At 42.0% G+C, this 16,332-nt stretch overlaps 1 protein-coding gene across 4 annotated transcripts in view; it reads left to right on the top strand.

Moving 5' to 3' along the window:
• The window catches only part of PHACTR4 (phosphatase and actin regulator 4), a 55,921-nt gene that overhangs the window by 18,852 nt on the left and 20,737 nt on the right, over positions 1-16,332 (top strand). For 2 of the 4 annotated variants that reach the window (XM_075264431.1, XM_075264434.1), the window contains exon 1: positions 12,875-12,924. The exons of the other annotated variants lie outside the window; for them this stretch is intronic. In XM_075264431.1, the coding sequence (XP_075120532.1) occupies positions 12,879-12,924 (46 nt within the window). In that variant the 5' untranslated portion in view covers positions 12,875-12,878. Of the gene's footprint in view, positions 1-12,874; positions 12,925-16,332 lie in introns of those variants that run through there. 4 annotated transcript variants of the gene reach the window in all.

Consider the following 16,332-nt stretch of genomic DNA (forward strand, 5'->3'; position numbering starts at 1 on the left):
CTTCCTAATTACATCATGGAAGTTAAATGCTAGGGGTCATGGAAATGTAGGTGAAGTACCACTCTCTGTACTCTCTTAATATAGCTGTAGGAAAGTGACGCCTTTTCTGACGAATTTTCAAACGTTGGATCTAGTTAAATTTTTAAGTCGCCACAACGAAAGTTTTTGTCTTTCTCCATGGGCATCGACATGTTTACAAGGTCTAACACAAATTGGGAAAAAATGTCTTTTGACAATGTACAGCACCAAACACTGTATATAATAATATATGTTCTGGGTGTAGTAGATGGGGTGGGGTGATAAGTTTTATAGTATTTAGTTACCCTTAGGGTGGTGCCAGGCATTGTTCCGAATGTAGTCAGGTGGTGACACATGGCATAATAATTAGTTTTACCTGAACATTATCCAAAAAGAACACAGAAGAAGAATAAAGGAAATCACTGGCACTGGTCCGTGGAAGTAGTCTTTATCTACAGCATAAACGCCACACGTTTCGGGCAAGGGATGCCCTTGCAAAATATGACAGGTATAAACATACACCAAAAACAAACATTTATCACAAAAAATGGGCGGTAATCCCGTCCCCCAGGTTAAAAAGGGTGGGGGTCAAAAGGTCATCTATTCAAAATAAAGAAAAAATAATGTTAAAGAAAAAAAAAAATGGCTAAACCTGATCATACTTTTGCAATAGTATGTCCTCCTGATGGTGGTAACAGTGAAGATGTAGAATAGTCTATTGCTTTTGTTTTTGTTTTTTTTTTTGTTTGTTTTTTTTGAATAGATGACCTTTTGACGGGGGGCCCCCATTGATCTGGCTTTTTTATTTATTTATTTATTTATTTTTTATACAAGTCACCTTACTATTATGGCAGGCTGTGTGGTTTTGCTGTTTGCTGTCCGCACAGCTTGTAATGATATCCAGCTGAAATTCATATGTGTTTCACTTGCACAGAAATGGAACACTGTGCGGATACTATTGCGCATTTCCTGGGTGTGTACTGAGTTGAGGGACCTCTGGGATGAGGCACACTGAACCATTTGTAAGGTCTATTGTATACTCCCCACCAAAGACACCAACCTTCTACCTGCTGCTTGTCTCTGACTTTTCTCTCTCTTTAACTCATCTTAGCAACACCTATGTGGCTTGAACACGCATCCCAGGACTATGGAAATTCTCCTACATTGGTTCTGTAGGGGGGAGGACATCTGGAGCATGTGGGATGTTACTGCATGCCTCAGGAACATGCATGAGTCCTTCTTTGCTACCTGGACTCCATGAATCCTCTTTCAGGGTTCAGATTTGGAGCGATTTGCTGTTAAAAATGCTGTCGGAAATTGAGGTCTGCATTGGAATCTCAATGCCAAACATCATTTTCACCAGCGAAACGCTCTGAATCTGTAAGGACTGTCGTGATGGTCTTGGTATTATTTTAAAGATAAGAGTCTCCTTTTTAAAATGAATCCAGGTTTATCTGCCGTTGGCTTTTTTCCCTAGTTGGCTTTTCAATTAGCAGGAATCTGAAGGAGTATGGAGCTCACATACTGGAGCTTTATCCCACCAGGAGCAGGGAAGACCCTGGCAGCAGAAGAAAGAGGCAACGGATGTGGTGAGGGAGTCAGCAAGGGAGCAGGGGCAGTTATAGGAATGGCATGCAGGTATTAATATTTTTCATTTCTCTTATTTGGCGCCCACATATGCCTCAGGACTTTACAGACGTTTTCAGTCACTGTCTCATATAGGGCTTACAAAGCTAAATGGCCTATCAGTGTGTCTCTGGTGTGTGTCGAAAACTTATCAGCAAGCAGGAAGGGGGAGAGCTGGAGGAGCAAGAGGATAAGGGGAGAAGAGCGGGCAAAGTTATAAAATAAACCCTACTAAATGGCTGGTGCTGTTGGAGTTACCACTAAGAAAGTAGCATCCATTTATTACAGCAGTGTTTCCCAACTATTGAGAAAAAGTTCTCAGGGCATGCCTACCAAATATTATTTGGCAAACCTGTATACATTACTCTGGACCCCAAGACCTGTGCTATACTAATCTACCTTGTGCTAAGCATGATAATACAAGTACTAAACAGTAGTCCACCCGGCTAGTTCACACGTGGGCAAAGAGGCTGATTTTGACAGCGGATTTAGCTTCAAAATCAGCCCCTTTACAATGGAGCCCTATGTGAACAGCTAGCTTTTTTTCAGCTAGCAGAAAAAAGAAGCGACATGACTAGAGATGAGCGAACAGTGTTCTATCGAACACATGTTCGATCGGATATCAGGGTGTTCGCCATGTTCGAATCGAATCGAACACCGCGTGGTAAAGTGCGCCAAAATTCGATTCCCCTCCCACCTTCCCTGGCGCCTTTTTTGCACCAATAACAGCGCAGGGGAGGTGGGACAGGAACTACGACACCGGGGGCATTGAAAAAAATTGGAAAAAGTCATTGGCTGCCGAAATCAGGTGACCTCCATTTTAGACGAATAGTGGATTTCAAATCCGGGTCATATGAGAATGTGAACTTTGTGACTATGAGACAGGGATAGCTGTACAGGCAGGGATAGCTAGGGATAACCTTTATTTAGGGGGGAATGTTATTAAAAATAACTTTTTGGGGCTCTATCGGGTGTGTAATTGTGATTTTTGTGAGATAAACTTTTTCCCATAGGGATGCATTGGCCAGCGCTGATTGGCCGAATTCCGTACTCTGGCCAATCAGCGCTGGCCAATGCATTCTATTAGCTTGATGAAGCAGAGTGTGCACAAGGGTTCAAGCGCACCCTCGGCTCTGATGTAGCAGAGCCGAGGCTGCACAAGGGTTCAAGCGCACCCTCGGCTCTGATGTAGGAGAGCCGAGGGTGCACTTGAACCCTTGTGCACCCTCAGCTCTGCTACATCAGAGCCGAGGGTGCGCTTGAACCCTTGTGCACACTCTGCTTCATCAAGCTAATAGAATGCATTGGCCAGCGCTGATTGGCCAATGTATTCTATTAGCCAGATGAAGTAGAGCTGAATGTGTGTGCTAAGCACACACATTCAGCACTGCTTCATCACGCCAATACAATGCATTAGCCAGTGCTGATTGGCCAGAGTACGGAATTCGGCCAATCAGCGCTGGCTCTGCTGGAGGAGGCGGAGTCTAAGGTCGGACCTGAATGGAGACTGGTGTGGAGCGATCTTAGACTCCGCCTCCTCCAGCAGAGCCAGCGCGGATTGGCCGAATTCCGTACTCTGGCCAATCAGCACTGGCTAATGCATTATATTGGCGTGATGAAGCAGTGCTGAATGTGTGTGCTTAGCACACACATTCAGCTCTACTTCATCGGGCTAATAGAATGCATTGGCCAGCGCTGATTGGCCGAATTCCGTACTCTGGCCAATCAGCACTGGCTAATGCATTGTATTGGCGTGATGAAGCAGTGCTGAATGTGTGTGCTTAGCACACACATTCAGCTCTACTTCATCGGGCTAATAGAATGCATTGGCCAGCGCTGATTGGCCGAATTCCGTACTCTGGCCAATCAGCACTGGCTAATGCATTGTATTGGCGTGATGAAGCAGTGCTGAATGTGTGTGCTTAGCACACACATTCAGCTCTACTTCATCGGGCTAATAGAATGCATTGGCCAGCGCTGATTGGCCGAATTCCGTACTCTGGCCAATCAGCACTGGCTAATGTATTGTATTGGCGTGATGAAGCAGTGCTGAATGTGTGTGCTTAGCACACACATTCAGCTCTACTTCATCGGGCTAATAGAATGCATTGGCCAGCGCTGATTGGCCGAATTCCGTACTCTGGCCAATCAGCACTGGCTAATGCATTGTATTGGCGTGATGAAGCAGTGCTGAATGTGTGTGCTTAGCACACACATTCAGCTCTACTTCATCGGGCTAATAGAATGCATTGGCCAGCGCTGATTGGCCAGAGTACGGAATTCGGCCAATCCGCGCTGGCTCTGCTGGAGGAGGCGGAGTCTAAGATCGCTCCACACCAGTCTCCATTCAGGTCCGACCTTAGACTCCGCCTCCTCCAGCAGAGCCAGCGCTGATTGGCCGAATTCCGTACTCTGGCCAATCAGCACTGGCTAATGCATTGTATTGGCGTGATGAAGCAGTGCTGAATGAGTGTGCTTAGCACACACATTCAGCTCTACTTCATCGGGCTAATAGAATGCATTGGCCAATCAGCGCTGGCCAATGCATTCTATTAGCGTGAACTGAGTTTGCACAGGGGTTCTAGTGCACCCTCGGCTCTGCTACATCAGATTGCTACATCTGATGTAGCAGTGCCGAGTGTGCATCAGATGTGTAGTTGAGCAAAACTGACTCAGCACTGCTAAGTCTCTGCATTCGCATAGGAATGCATTGGCCAGCCTTCGGCCAATCAGCGCTGGCTCTGCCGGAGGAGGCGGAGTCTAAGGTCGGACCTGAATGGAGACTGGTGTGGAGCGATCTTAGACTCCGCCTCCTCCAGCAGAGCCAGCGCTGATTGGTCGAGTTCCGTACTCTGGCCAATCAGCACTGGCCAATGCATTTCTATGGGGAAAAGTTAGTTTGCGAAAATCGCAAACTGACAGGGATTTCCATGAAATAAAGTGACTTTTATGCCCCCAGACATGCTTCCCCTGCTGTCCCAGTGTCATTCCAGAGGTGTTGGTATCATTTCCTGGGGTGTCATAGTGGACTTGGTGACCCTCCAGACACGAATTTGGGTTTCCCCCTTAACGAGTTTATGTTCCCCATAGACTATAATGGGGTTCGAAACCCATTCGAACACTCGAACAGTGAGCGGCTGTTCGAATCGAATTTCGAACCTCGAACATTTTAGTGTTCGCTCATCTCTAGACATGACCTTTCTTCAGGCGTTTTCCGCCTGAAGAAAGCAATAGCAGTGAATGGGAGGCGAAAACCGCGAGGATTTTTCAGCCCATTCTCTTTATGGGAGGGGAAAACAGCCTGGCTTTTTTTTGGAAGCGGTTTTTACAAAAAAAAAAGCTCCAAAAAAAGCTTGGCACGGTCAAAAAAAAGCTTCCTAATTAGGAAGCAGTTTTTTTCAGGACCAAAATAAGTCAGGAGGTTTTTACGTTTGAACTAGCCCTTATTAGACACATCCAGAGCTTTATCATCCCTCACCTGTAGTTGTAGCCAGAGTCTTGCTTCTCCCACTGCAATAATCATAGCAAAATTAGGGTGCTTGTAACATGATGCAGTTGGAGTGTATCAAATACACATTAAAAAAATGAATACAGTTATGATTCAGCTTTGGGCAGTTTCTTTAACCAGTGAAACAATTAATTCACCTGTAAAAATTAGAAATTGAGCCAAAGAATGTATCAATACTGCACAAAAAATAGAGAAATTCTTGCAATTTTGATTGTTTTTGGTGCATTTTTTTTATTTAAGCGGTAAAACGTGTTTTAAATGTGCACCAAATCCACATTGTTAATGAAGTTTTTTCTGACCATTATAATGGCACCATGTGAACATGATGAATTTGTGAATGAATACATTTTTTGAGTGCACAGCATACCCACGTATAAAAAAAAAAAAAAAAAGTCTAACTTAATATTTTACATATGCAACCATCTTCAGAGATTACGAGCAAAATTGAAACAAAAATTCTAATTTGCCACAGATGTACAATTCCTTTCTACAAACAAAATGTACTTTCCAATAAAACGGTTAAATGTGAGTTGATACATACCACACGTCTGTATTTGCAGGTGTTAAAGGGAGTCTTTTTCACTGAATCCACGTTGGAATAGTGTTTGTAAAGAGTATTATACTCCTTCCCTTTTTTCTTTTGTGTTTCCTGCCGTTTTTGAATTATTACACTTACGCTGGGTTCACATCTGCACCCGGTCTCTGTCTTCTGCGGACAGAGGACGGAAACCTGTCAGACTGTGTCCGACCTTGAGCGCTGGTGAGCGTTTTGTGCCCTCTGCGGCAAAACCGTTTTTTGTTGATTTTTTTTTTTTTTTAATCTGACGCAAAGTCCTGCATGTCCGACTTTGTGTCCGGTTAAAAAAAAACAAAAAAAAAACCTGTTTCGCCGTGGAGAGCACAAAACGCTCACGGATGGACACAGTCTGACAGGAAGACGAAAACCTGAGAACGGAGACCTGGCGCAGATGTGAACCCTGTGTTACTCCTTTACACAAATGATGCTCAGTGAGCACGCTTGTGGGATTTCAAGCCCAATGAACAATATTAGCTGCTTACACAGCGAAGAGGACATCTTGAAGAACCAGGGGGCGTGAGTAACAGTCACCAGAGGGGACATTACGGCGATGATGACGCTGTGCTCCCTGAGCATTATGTGAATAAAGGAATAAAACGTAATGATTCAAAAATGGCTTTGAACACAAAAGTAAAAAAGGTAGGTGTCAGGTCGCCTTTATAAAGGCTATTCCAACATGCGTTCAATGACTCTGGTCAATGGACTTTTAGTAAAAGTAGTTGAGTACTCAGTCCTATACGCTGCACACTCACTATACAGTGGGGCAAAAAAGTATTTAGTCAGTCACCAATAGTGCAAGTTCCACCACTTAAAAAGATGAGAGGCGTCTGTAATTTACATCATAGGTAGACCTCAACTATGAGAGACAAAATGAGAAAACAAATCCAGAAAGTCACATTGTCCGATTTTGTAAGAATTTATTTGCAAATTATGGTGGAAAATAAGTATTTGGTCAGTAACAAAATTTCATCTCAATACTTTGTTATATATCCTTTGTTGGCAATGACAGAGGTCAAACGTTTTCTGTAAGTCTTCACAAGGTTGGCACACACTGTTGTTGGTATGTTGGCCCATTCCTCCATGCAGATCTCCTCTAGAGCAGTGATGTTTTGGGGCTGTCACTTGGCAACACGGACTTTCAACTCCCTCCAAAGGTTTTCTATAGGGTTGAGATCTGGAGACTGGCTAGGCCACTCCAGGACCTTGAAATGCTTCTTACAAAGCCACTCCTTCGTTGCCCTGGCGGTGTGCTTTGGATCATTGTCATGTTGAAAGACCCAGCCACGTTTCATCTTCAGTGCCCTTGCTGATGGAAGGTTTGCACTCAAAATCTCACGATACATGGCCCCATTCATTCTTTCATGTACCCGGATCAGTCGTCCTGGCCCCTTTGCAGAGAAACAGCCCCAAAGCATGATGTTTCCACTCCCATGCTTTGCAGTAGGTATGGTGTTTGATGGATGCAACTCAGTATTCTTTTTCCTCCAAACACGAAAAGTTGTGTTTCTACCAAACAGTTCCAGTTTGGTTTCATCAGACCATAGGACATTCTCCCAATACTCTTCTGGATCATCCAAATGCTCTTTAGCAAACTTCAGACGGGCCCGGACATGTACTGGCTTAAGCAGTGGGACACGTCTGGCACTGCAGGATCTGAGTCCCTGGCGGCGTAGTGTGTTACTGATGGTAGGCTTTGTTACATTGGTCCCAGCTCTCGGCAGTTCATTCACTAGGTCCCCCCGCGTTGTTCTGGGATTTTTGCTCACCGTTCTTGTGATCATTTTGACCCCACGGGGTGAGATTTTGCGTGGAGCCCCAGATCGAGGGAGATTATCAGTGGTCTTGTATGTCTTCCATTTTCTAATTATTGCTCCCACAGTTGATTTCTTCAATCCAAGCTGGTTGCCTATTGCAGATCCAGTCTTCCCAGCCTGGTGCAGGGCTACAATTTTGTTTCTGGTGTCCTTTGACAGCTCTTTGGTCTTCACCATAGTGGAGTTTGGAGTCTGACTGTTTGAGGGTGTGCACAGGTGTCTTTTTATACTGATAACAAGTTTAAACAGGTGCCATTACTACAGGTAATGAGTGGAGGAAAGAGGAGACTCTTAAAGAAGTTGTTACAGATCTGTGAGAGCCAGAAATCTTGATTGTTTGTAGGTGACCAAATACTTATTTTCCACCATAATTTGCAAATAAATTCTTACAAAATCGGACAATGTGATTTTCTGGATTTGTTTTCTCATTTTGTCTCTTATAGTTGAGGTCTACCTATGATGTAAATTACAGACGCCTCTCATCTTTTTAAGTGGTGGAACTTGCACTATTGGTGACTGACTAAATACTTTTTTGCCCCACTGTATACTGATTCCACAGGACATGAACATTACTTTATTGAACTCCATCCTATTAATTTAAGTTCCATTGAGCTGGGGGAGTTGGTTATATTTCATGCAGGCTCCCTATCCTGGTGCCAGCTGTGATCAACAAGCTTTTCTACTGTAGTCAGTAGTTTAGCATCTAATATAAACTCCTTCTCATAGTGTCAGGGCATTGAACTTTTTTAATTATTGTTTTTGTGTAAAGGGGTTGGCCACTTTCAGACCAATATTGAGAGCCAAATGTTCTTCACGGTTGTCTAGATCTCTGCTTTCATTCATTCATTCATTCATTCATTCATTCATTCATTCTGTTACTTCTAGTGGATAAAATTCTGACTAAAGTCATGTGATTTACGGGCTGTGGTCATGTGATATACACAGATATCTGCTTGGTAACCAGCTGTGCACCTAGAAAATCGCCAGGAAGTTGATACAGAAAAATATATGGGAAAATGGTATATCTTTTAATTACGCAAACAATAACATTTGTTTTCAATATTGGTCTGAAAATGTCAGACCCCATTAAGAACGACCTGCAGTTCTTCAGAAAACACTCAATTCACTCAAACTAAGGCATTAACGGTAGAGATGAGAGAGTACTGTTCGGATCAGCCGAACAGCACGCTCGCATAGAAATGAATGGACGTAGCCGGCATGCGGGGGGTTAAGCGGCCGGCCGACGTCAAAGCGGAAGTACCAGGTGCATCCCTTCATTTCTATGGAGCGTGCTGTTCGGATCGGCTGATCCGAACAGTACTCGCTCATCTCTAATTAACGGCTCTGAAAAACATCCGTTTTTCACTGAACTCTCATACATTGCAATGTATGTAGGCATCTGTGAAAATGGACAAAAATAAAATATGACCTATATTTTGATGGTCCATGACAACAGCTGTGTGCTGGCCATTTACGATGTTCGTGTGAATGTAGACTTAGAAGGAGCCTTAGTTTTATAAATGTTTGTAAAAGCAGACTGCATAACTAGGTTCTGAGTTTTATATACCCGTGGTATAAGGGGTGGACTGAAATAACGCAATTTCAATGATTAATATGTGTGGCACAATGCTGTTCCTCCATAGGGCGTTCAATACACACTGGACTTGGATACAGCACTAGAGTTAATGGCCAACAGATACTTCAAAACACATTGATATTCCTATCTAGTATCAAGGCTAGTAAGATAATTGATAATGTCCACAAAAATATACTTTATTATCTACTTGAGCAGAAAAAGAATTTCTGTTTAAAAACATAGAAAATCATATATAAGTGGGAGTCACTGTGAGAAGAGCACAATGGGTACGAAGAGTAATCATGATACACACATATACCATAGAGGGGTCAGAGGAGCTGAAGTGTCTACTGTTATAATTCACCAAATATATAAGTATGCACCATAATTTAAAGATTGTAGATCCAAAATGTAAGCTACAATAATGCAAGTACAAAAAAAATATAAATATATAGGTCAGTATACATTATCCACAAGGTGGAGCATTTTACTTAAGATGTATCTAACTTCTTAAATGAATGCAAGATTAGCATGTGCAAATAGCAAATGAAACAATAGTCACAATTAAATATACCTGCATACATAAAGGTATACTCAAACTCCCCAAATCCAAGTATATATAGTATTGTGCTCACCACTGTGACTCCCACTCAGAGCCCTGACGTACGGTTTGCACCTTTCGTCAGGGGGTACAGCTTTAGTGGGATCAGTTCCTGGGCCACCAGTGCTGTCACTTCGGTCTGATTGAAATACCGATTAATTTCCGGTTCAATTAAGTATATGATGTGCAGTTTTGTGGTTTCCATCTGGCGAGAAATTAAATCCAGCTAAATTGAATCATTGTTTCACAAAGGTTGCATTCACGTTGCTGAGTTTCAGCCGGATTTACCGGCCTGCGCCTTATGCCGGTTGAACAACTCCTAACAGTATATTTATCTGTAATTGTATGGGACAGTATGTCGCTGGGACACATGGACTCCTAGCAGCATACGTAACTATCCTTACTACTAGGAGTTCCTCTGCCAGCATAAGGCGCAGGCCGGTAAATCTGGTCAACACACAGTTTCATGGCTAAAACTTGGTCGTGTGAATGCGCCTTTACACAGTGAAAATGAAAGCATTAGCCGCCCGGGACTGAATGTGGTTATAGCAGCATCCAGATTTGTCCTGTCATCTCCCATACAATGTATGTTGAGTAAGAACAGCATTTTTCTCGTAGCCAGACTTTCTTATTGTCTTGTACTTCCACAAGGGTGCAGTGCAGGACAAGGAAGTAAGATATTATCACAGTAGATGGCTTGTTTCTTTAAGACTTGTTTTTCTATTCAAAGAGACATTGTAGTAATTTGTAGGTCTTATTGCTGTATTTTTGACAATGTGGATCAAGATTGCATTGTGCATTCCCTTTAGGAAGAAAAAGGTGTAGTACTTGGAAAGAATGTCTCATCCATGAGGGATGTTTTCTCTGGGAGGGGAAGGAGGTACAAGTACTGAATCACTTGTTGACTCATTGGGAACCCCCTCCTGCCAAGATATATTATTGTTCAATGTAAGGGATTTTTGTTTCTATGGTGTAAGCAGGGGCGTAGCTATAGAAGGTGCAGTTGCTACCAGACCTTGTACCCTGAGGAGGCCCCAAAGCTCCCCAAACCACATAAGATATGCCTTTAATCTAAATGCCACAGTGTAGGTAGAGGCCCCATTACAAATATTGTATTGGGCATAGCAGCTTCAAGTTACACATCTGTGTGTAAGAATGGCTTGTATGTATAATATGGATAAGTATGTGGAATATACACGTTTGACAGCTTTCAGCAAGTGCCTGTGACTTCATTACTTGGATATGTTGCTTATGGCAGTAAAGGTTGCCCTCCAGGTCCAGTACTTTGGTTATTTAGTAGACCCCCGTCGGATAGGTTTGAGTTTACAATGTGTGGTATTTGGTTTCCTTGAAGTGTCTCCTGGATTGAGTTTTTTAGGCTGAGGCCCTGCATAGAATAGTAGCTTTTTTTCTGGGTTGCAGATTTTGGAAAGCCAAGAATAGCTGCAAAAGGAAAGAGAAATAAATAAGAAGCTCCTATAATTCTACCGTATGCTCAATCCACTCCTGGCTTTGGCTCAAAAAAACACACATGGGGCCTTAAGCTAGTTCAGTGATGGTGAACCTTTTAGAGCCAGAGTGCCCAAACTGCAACCCAAAACCTACTAACTTATCACAAAGTGCCAATACGGCAATTAAATCTTAATACTATGCAGATCCACAATTGTGGACAGTTATTGACCCACAAAATACAGTTGTGTAAATGGGGCTTTATTAGGGAGCCTTCACATGAAGTAAACGTGTGTGTATTTTTGCAAAATACACGTGTAAAAATACGCCTGTAAAATGTCATTGAAGTCAATGGGAGTCGTATTTTTACACGTGTATTTTTACACGTGTATTTTGCAAAAATACATGCGCGTTTACTCAGTGTGAAGGCTCCCTTATTACAGAGTGTTCAATAATACAAACAACTTTGTACTGAAAGGTAAAGGTCTCTGAACAATTAATGTCCACTATTTACATTGCACAGGATCTGTTTTTATAGTGACCATGCAATGTTATCACAGCCTGTAATAGTGTCTCACGTCTGCTATAAAACAGATACCGTGTGGTATAAATAGTGAAGGGCCCCCAAGACAGTGCATGCACTCCACAGTGACCCCACACAATAGAATATGCTCCACAGTAGGCCCCCACACACAGTATTATATGCTCCACAGTAGGCTCCCACACAGTATTATATACTGCACAGGAGAACCCCCACACAGAATTATATACACCACAGGAGAACCCCCACACAGTATTATATGTTACCCAGTAGGCAGTCCCATGAAGAGTGTCCTTCTTCTTCTGACTGCAGGCGTCCTCTCCGGCACATGTGCCATAGGTTTGCTTTTTGCTGAAGAAGTACATGCAATTTTTAATTACAGTATTGCTTAGCACGTTACTATAAATTTCACTTGTATGCTAGCAGCCATTAAACTGAAAACCTTTGGTACAGGTTAGTATACAGGTGAAATGTATAGTGACACATAGTACTAGTTATAGCAATTAAAAAACAGCGTGCGGTTCTTCAGCAAAAAAGAACTGTGTAAACCCAACCTTAAAATGCAGATGTGCTATACAGAAAGTGTTAATTTTAATGGGTGTTGTATAGAGGTGAGATGGTGAGCTAGAGTGATGGTGAGGGAAGTAAGTGGAATAGTTACAGCATAGCCATATACCTGTATAGCATAAGGAGCAGGACATGGCTTACGTGTTAAGGAAATACTAGGAGAAATGTGAAGCATTGCGGGGAGTGGCTGGGACATGATCAGTGATACTGTATATGCAGGTTTCACGTGGAGGCGTTAGACTCATTATTTAAATTTAGCAACTCCCCAGATGTTTTATAAGATTGACGTCCTCTCCGATTGTAGAATCTCTGCTTGCAGTCTAGCTGGTATCACTTCTGTCTTCGGCAGAAACAATAATTATGTCCGGGATCCTGTTAGTCCTGTTTGTTGCAGGGTAGGGATGTGGAAAGAGTTAAGAGGGCGGTAGTGGTATTAAATATCTTGTGTGTGTGTGTGCGTTTCGGTTGAGTGCTTTGCTCTTTATAAAGTTCCAATTGGCTTTTTCATTTTTGCCCCCTTATCCCAAGGGGGTAGTTAATAAACTATTAGGACCCTTCCCCTGTAGAGGTACTCTTGGGTGCGCTACAGGGGGGGTTAACAATGGGGCAAGCATTCCTTTCACGGCCTGTGATCCCAGCCTTGCAAGGTGAGTAGAATTTTAGCTATTTTAGAATGTGCTATGGATTTATTACAAAAGAGCTGTGGCTGTGGGTACACCCTGGCTCCGTATAGCATTTGTGGCAAGATAGGAGTATGTAAGTTTTGCACTACTTACTTTAATATCTTTTGCCACAAATTTGCCATAATAATGTTGTCACATGTTGCATGTACAATAAGTTTTATTATTTGTTATTATTTTGAGATGTCCGTCAAATCCATGGGAGAGAAAGCAGGGCGCTCCCCCCCCCCCCCCCCCCCTCCCCTGAGTTTTCTTATCTCTATCACTCATTGACTTGGTGGAGACAGGATCAGTATGGTACATCCGTATGGAGTCTGCTGCTTATTTTGGAACAGAATCCCATCCACAAAACCAGCCGCAAATTTCACTGTGTTAATGGGCCCTTAGGGGCCACATTTTGTACATAAATTTAGCAGATCCATTTAAAGGGTGGCCAGCTGTTTACATAGAAATCAGTGTTGTTAGAAAAAAAAAGTTCTGATGGACACGAAAGAAATTTCTCAAGTTTTTGTCATGGAGACAAATGGAGCCTAAGAATGGCGCTCAACAGCAAAACTATTTAATTCACAATTTAATTAAAATCTGAATACAAACATAAATACATGATAGGCTTTATTCACATTAGCGTGTTAAAAAAAACGGCCCTGAAAAATAGATGGAACAATTGTGATGAAAAAGATCTATTTTCTTCCATAAGGCACTCATTTTCACAGATCCTTCATACAACCTTTTCAAGCATCTATAAAATGGGCAAAAATAGGATATGTCCTGTTTTTTTTGACACCCTTCATAGTCTGTCAAGACACAGACCTGTGAATAGCATCATAGACTGTTGTTTTGTTTTTGTTTTTTTTTGATTGGCTGTCTTTACGTTTGTGTGAACAGGGCCTATGAGGTTAAATGCAGCATCCATTGTATGTATTCGTAAGGATGGCGGTTCCATTTAATAAGCACCTGTCTAAGTTATCAGCAGTGCAATGCTAAAGCCTCATGTTATACACCCACAAATGACTTGATTTTCCAGATTTCACTATAATATTATTTTCTTCTTCCTGGCTATTACTGGGTTAAATCCCTTAATTAAGCGCTGTACACTCCCTGCATTGTGCAACACAGTGACAGTCCTCCACACAAAGGCAGCTAGCTATGCATTGCCAGTCTACAACATACAGTACATGGGCGAGTTATTATGGGCATTTATTTATTGCAGATATGCCAGGCTATTAAATAGTTTGCAGTGCCATCACTTATGTACGCTAATGGACCCCGAAAATCATATTTGTTACAACAAGAGACACTGTTGCTGCCACTTGGAAGTTGCAATATGTTTCAAATATTTCTGGAGTTCCAGTGAAATAATTCTTTGAAGTGAATTAACTTCACATTACATTATAAAAATGCTATAAGATGTAGAGGGAACCTGTGAGTGAAATGTGTGACTCTAATCCATCTGCAGGTCTTTATGGCCTGAATGTTGTCTCAAAATTTATCTGTGCCTTACCTGTCTATATTCTCCAATAAATGCACAATTTCCTTGAAAAAAAAAAAAAAAAAACTTTAGAAATATGCAAATGAGACTGAAGTGAAGTTTTCTAATGAGCCTGGAGCAGTATACTCTGGCTTCACTAAGCTTGTACCTGCTATACGCACAAGGAAATGTTAGTGTAGAGCAGAGGTCGGCAACATTTTTTTTGTGCTGTGCAATAATTGTAAAAAGATATTGATCTCTACATGAAAGTTGTATAACACAATGTATATCAGCAACCTGTTACTTAAAATTATATTTAATTGTTATCCTCTGGTGATAGGATCAGCTTTCGTGTGATCAGAGGACTCTGAGTGGACATTTACACAACCCAATCTTTATATTACCGTATATACTCGAGTATAAGCCAAATTTTTAAGCACAATTTTTGTGCTGAAAAAGCCCCTTCGGCTTCTACTCGAGTCAAGCAAAGAAAATTTTTTTATTTTTTTTTACTTGTGGGGGGTGGTCTGTGACCAGCCGCAATAGTAATGTATAGAATCTCCCATAAAATAGTGAAAAAAAAGAAGCTTTAAAAAATGTAATAAATAAATAAAATAAATAAAAGTTCTAAATCCCTCCTTTCCCTAGAATACATATAAAAGTAGAAAATTACTGCAAAACACAAACACATTAGGTATCCCTGTGTCTGACAGTGCCCGGTCTACTGAATATAGGGGATCTGCAGTGCTCCTGTTCCGTCAGGAAGGGGTTAATAGGAGCACTGCAGCTAGCCTATATTCAGCCAGGCTGAATTCCAGGTGGGGGGAAGAAAAACAGTCCTCAAGCTCAGGGAAGGGGCAGACAGACAACCAAAACACCCCCTCCCCTTTCCCAGCAACTACTGCACTCAAAAACCATTTTAATTTTTGAAATTTTCCAGTAGCTGCTGCATTTCCCTCCTTGGCTTATACTCGAGTCAATAAGTTTTCCCATGTTTTTGTGGTAAAATTAGGGGGGTCGGCTTATACTCGAGTATATATGGTAAATAAATTCATACAAACCTTTCCAGCTGTTGAAATGAATGAACGCGCACTTAACTTGTTCTGCTGGCATATTATACTTTTAGACTTAATTTAAGGTAGAAGACAATTGCCCTCTAAGGGTAAGTTCACACAGAGGAATCTGCGGCATATTCTGGCCAGATTCTTCCTGCCATTGTGTTCAATGGGATGCAGAGATCACAGCAGGATTCTGGAAAAAAAAAAAAAGCATCCTGCTCAATCTTGCCGTGTATTCTGCGGCTGGAAATTCCCTTCTGATCAAACCCATTTGTCGAGGCCTAATCAGCATCGGCATTCCCAGTATCGGTATCTTATCAGGAATGGAAAAGGGGGCCTAAAATGAAGAATAATTCATCTTCATTTTCCATGGTGAACTTTGCCCTAAGCAGGCTAGCTCATGCCCAGACACAATGTCAAACTTCATGCTCCCCCCTTAGTACCCTCTCTTCTGGAGCAACACAGCTGAGACTGTCCTGTGCCAGTTAGACATGCCTAAATTGCCAACTCCGTTCCCCTTTTAGCATGAAAAAGTGGAGAGAAAAGTCTGAAGCAAAATAATGTCCTAAATGCACATAACAGGTTCCCCTTTTATAGGCTGTATGGCAGTTTTCATAGTAAAAAAAAAAAGGTAATTCTCCCAAGTCTGAAAATACCCGGTGAGAAGGCAGGTTCTGCATTCTCATGATATAATGAATTCTGCTCTCTATGGTCTGACCTACAGATGGTAGAAGTATGGGCGGATGAAAGACACATGCTGTAGATGTACGTAGGACACTGAATGTTTTGTTTTGTATGCCTTTAAGAAATAACAAATAGTTGAAAACATATAATGTAGTTACTATTAGG

This window comes from Leptodactylus fuscus, chromosome 2 (genome assembly GCF_031893055.1).
Source record: "Leptodactylus fuscus isolate aLepFus1 chromosome 2, aLepFus1.hap2, whole genome shotgun sequence".
NCBI lineage: Eukaryota > Metazoa > Chordata > Amphibia > Anura > Leptodactylidae > Leptodactylus > Leptodactylus fuscus.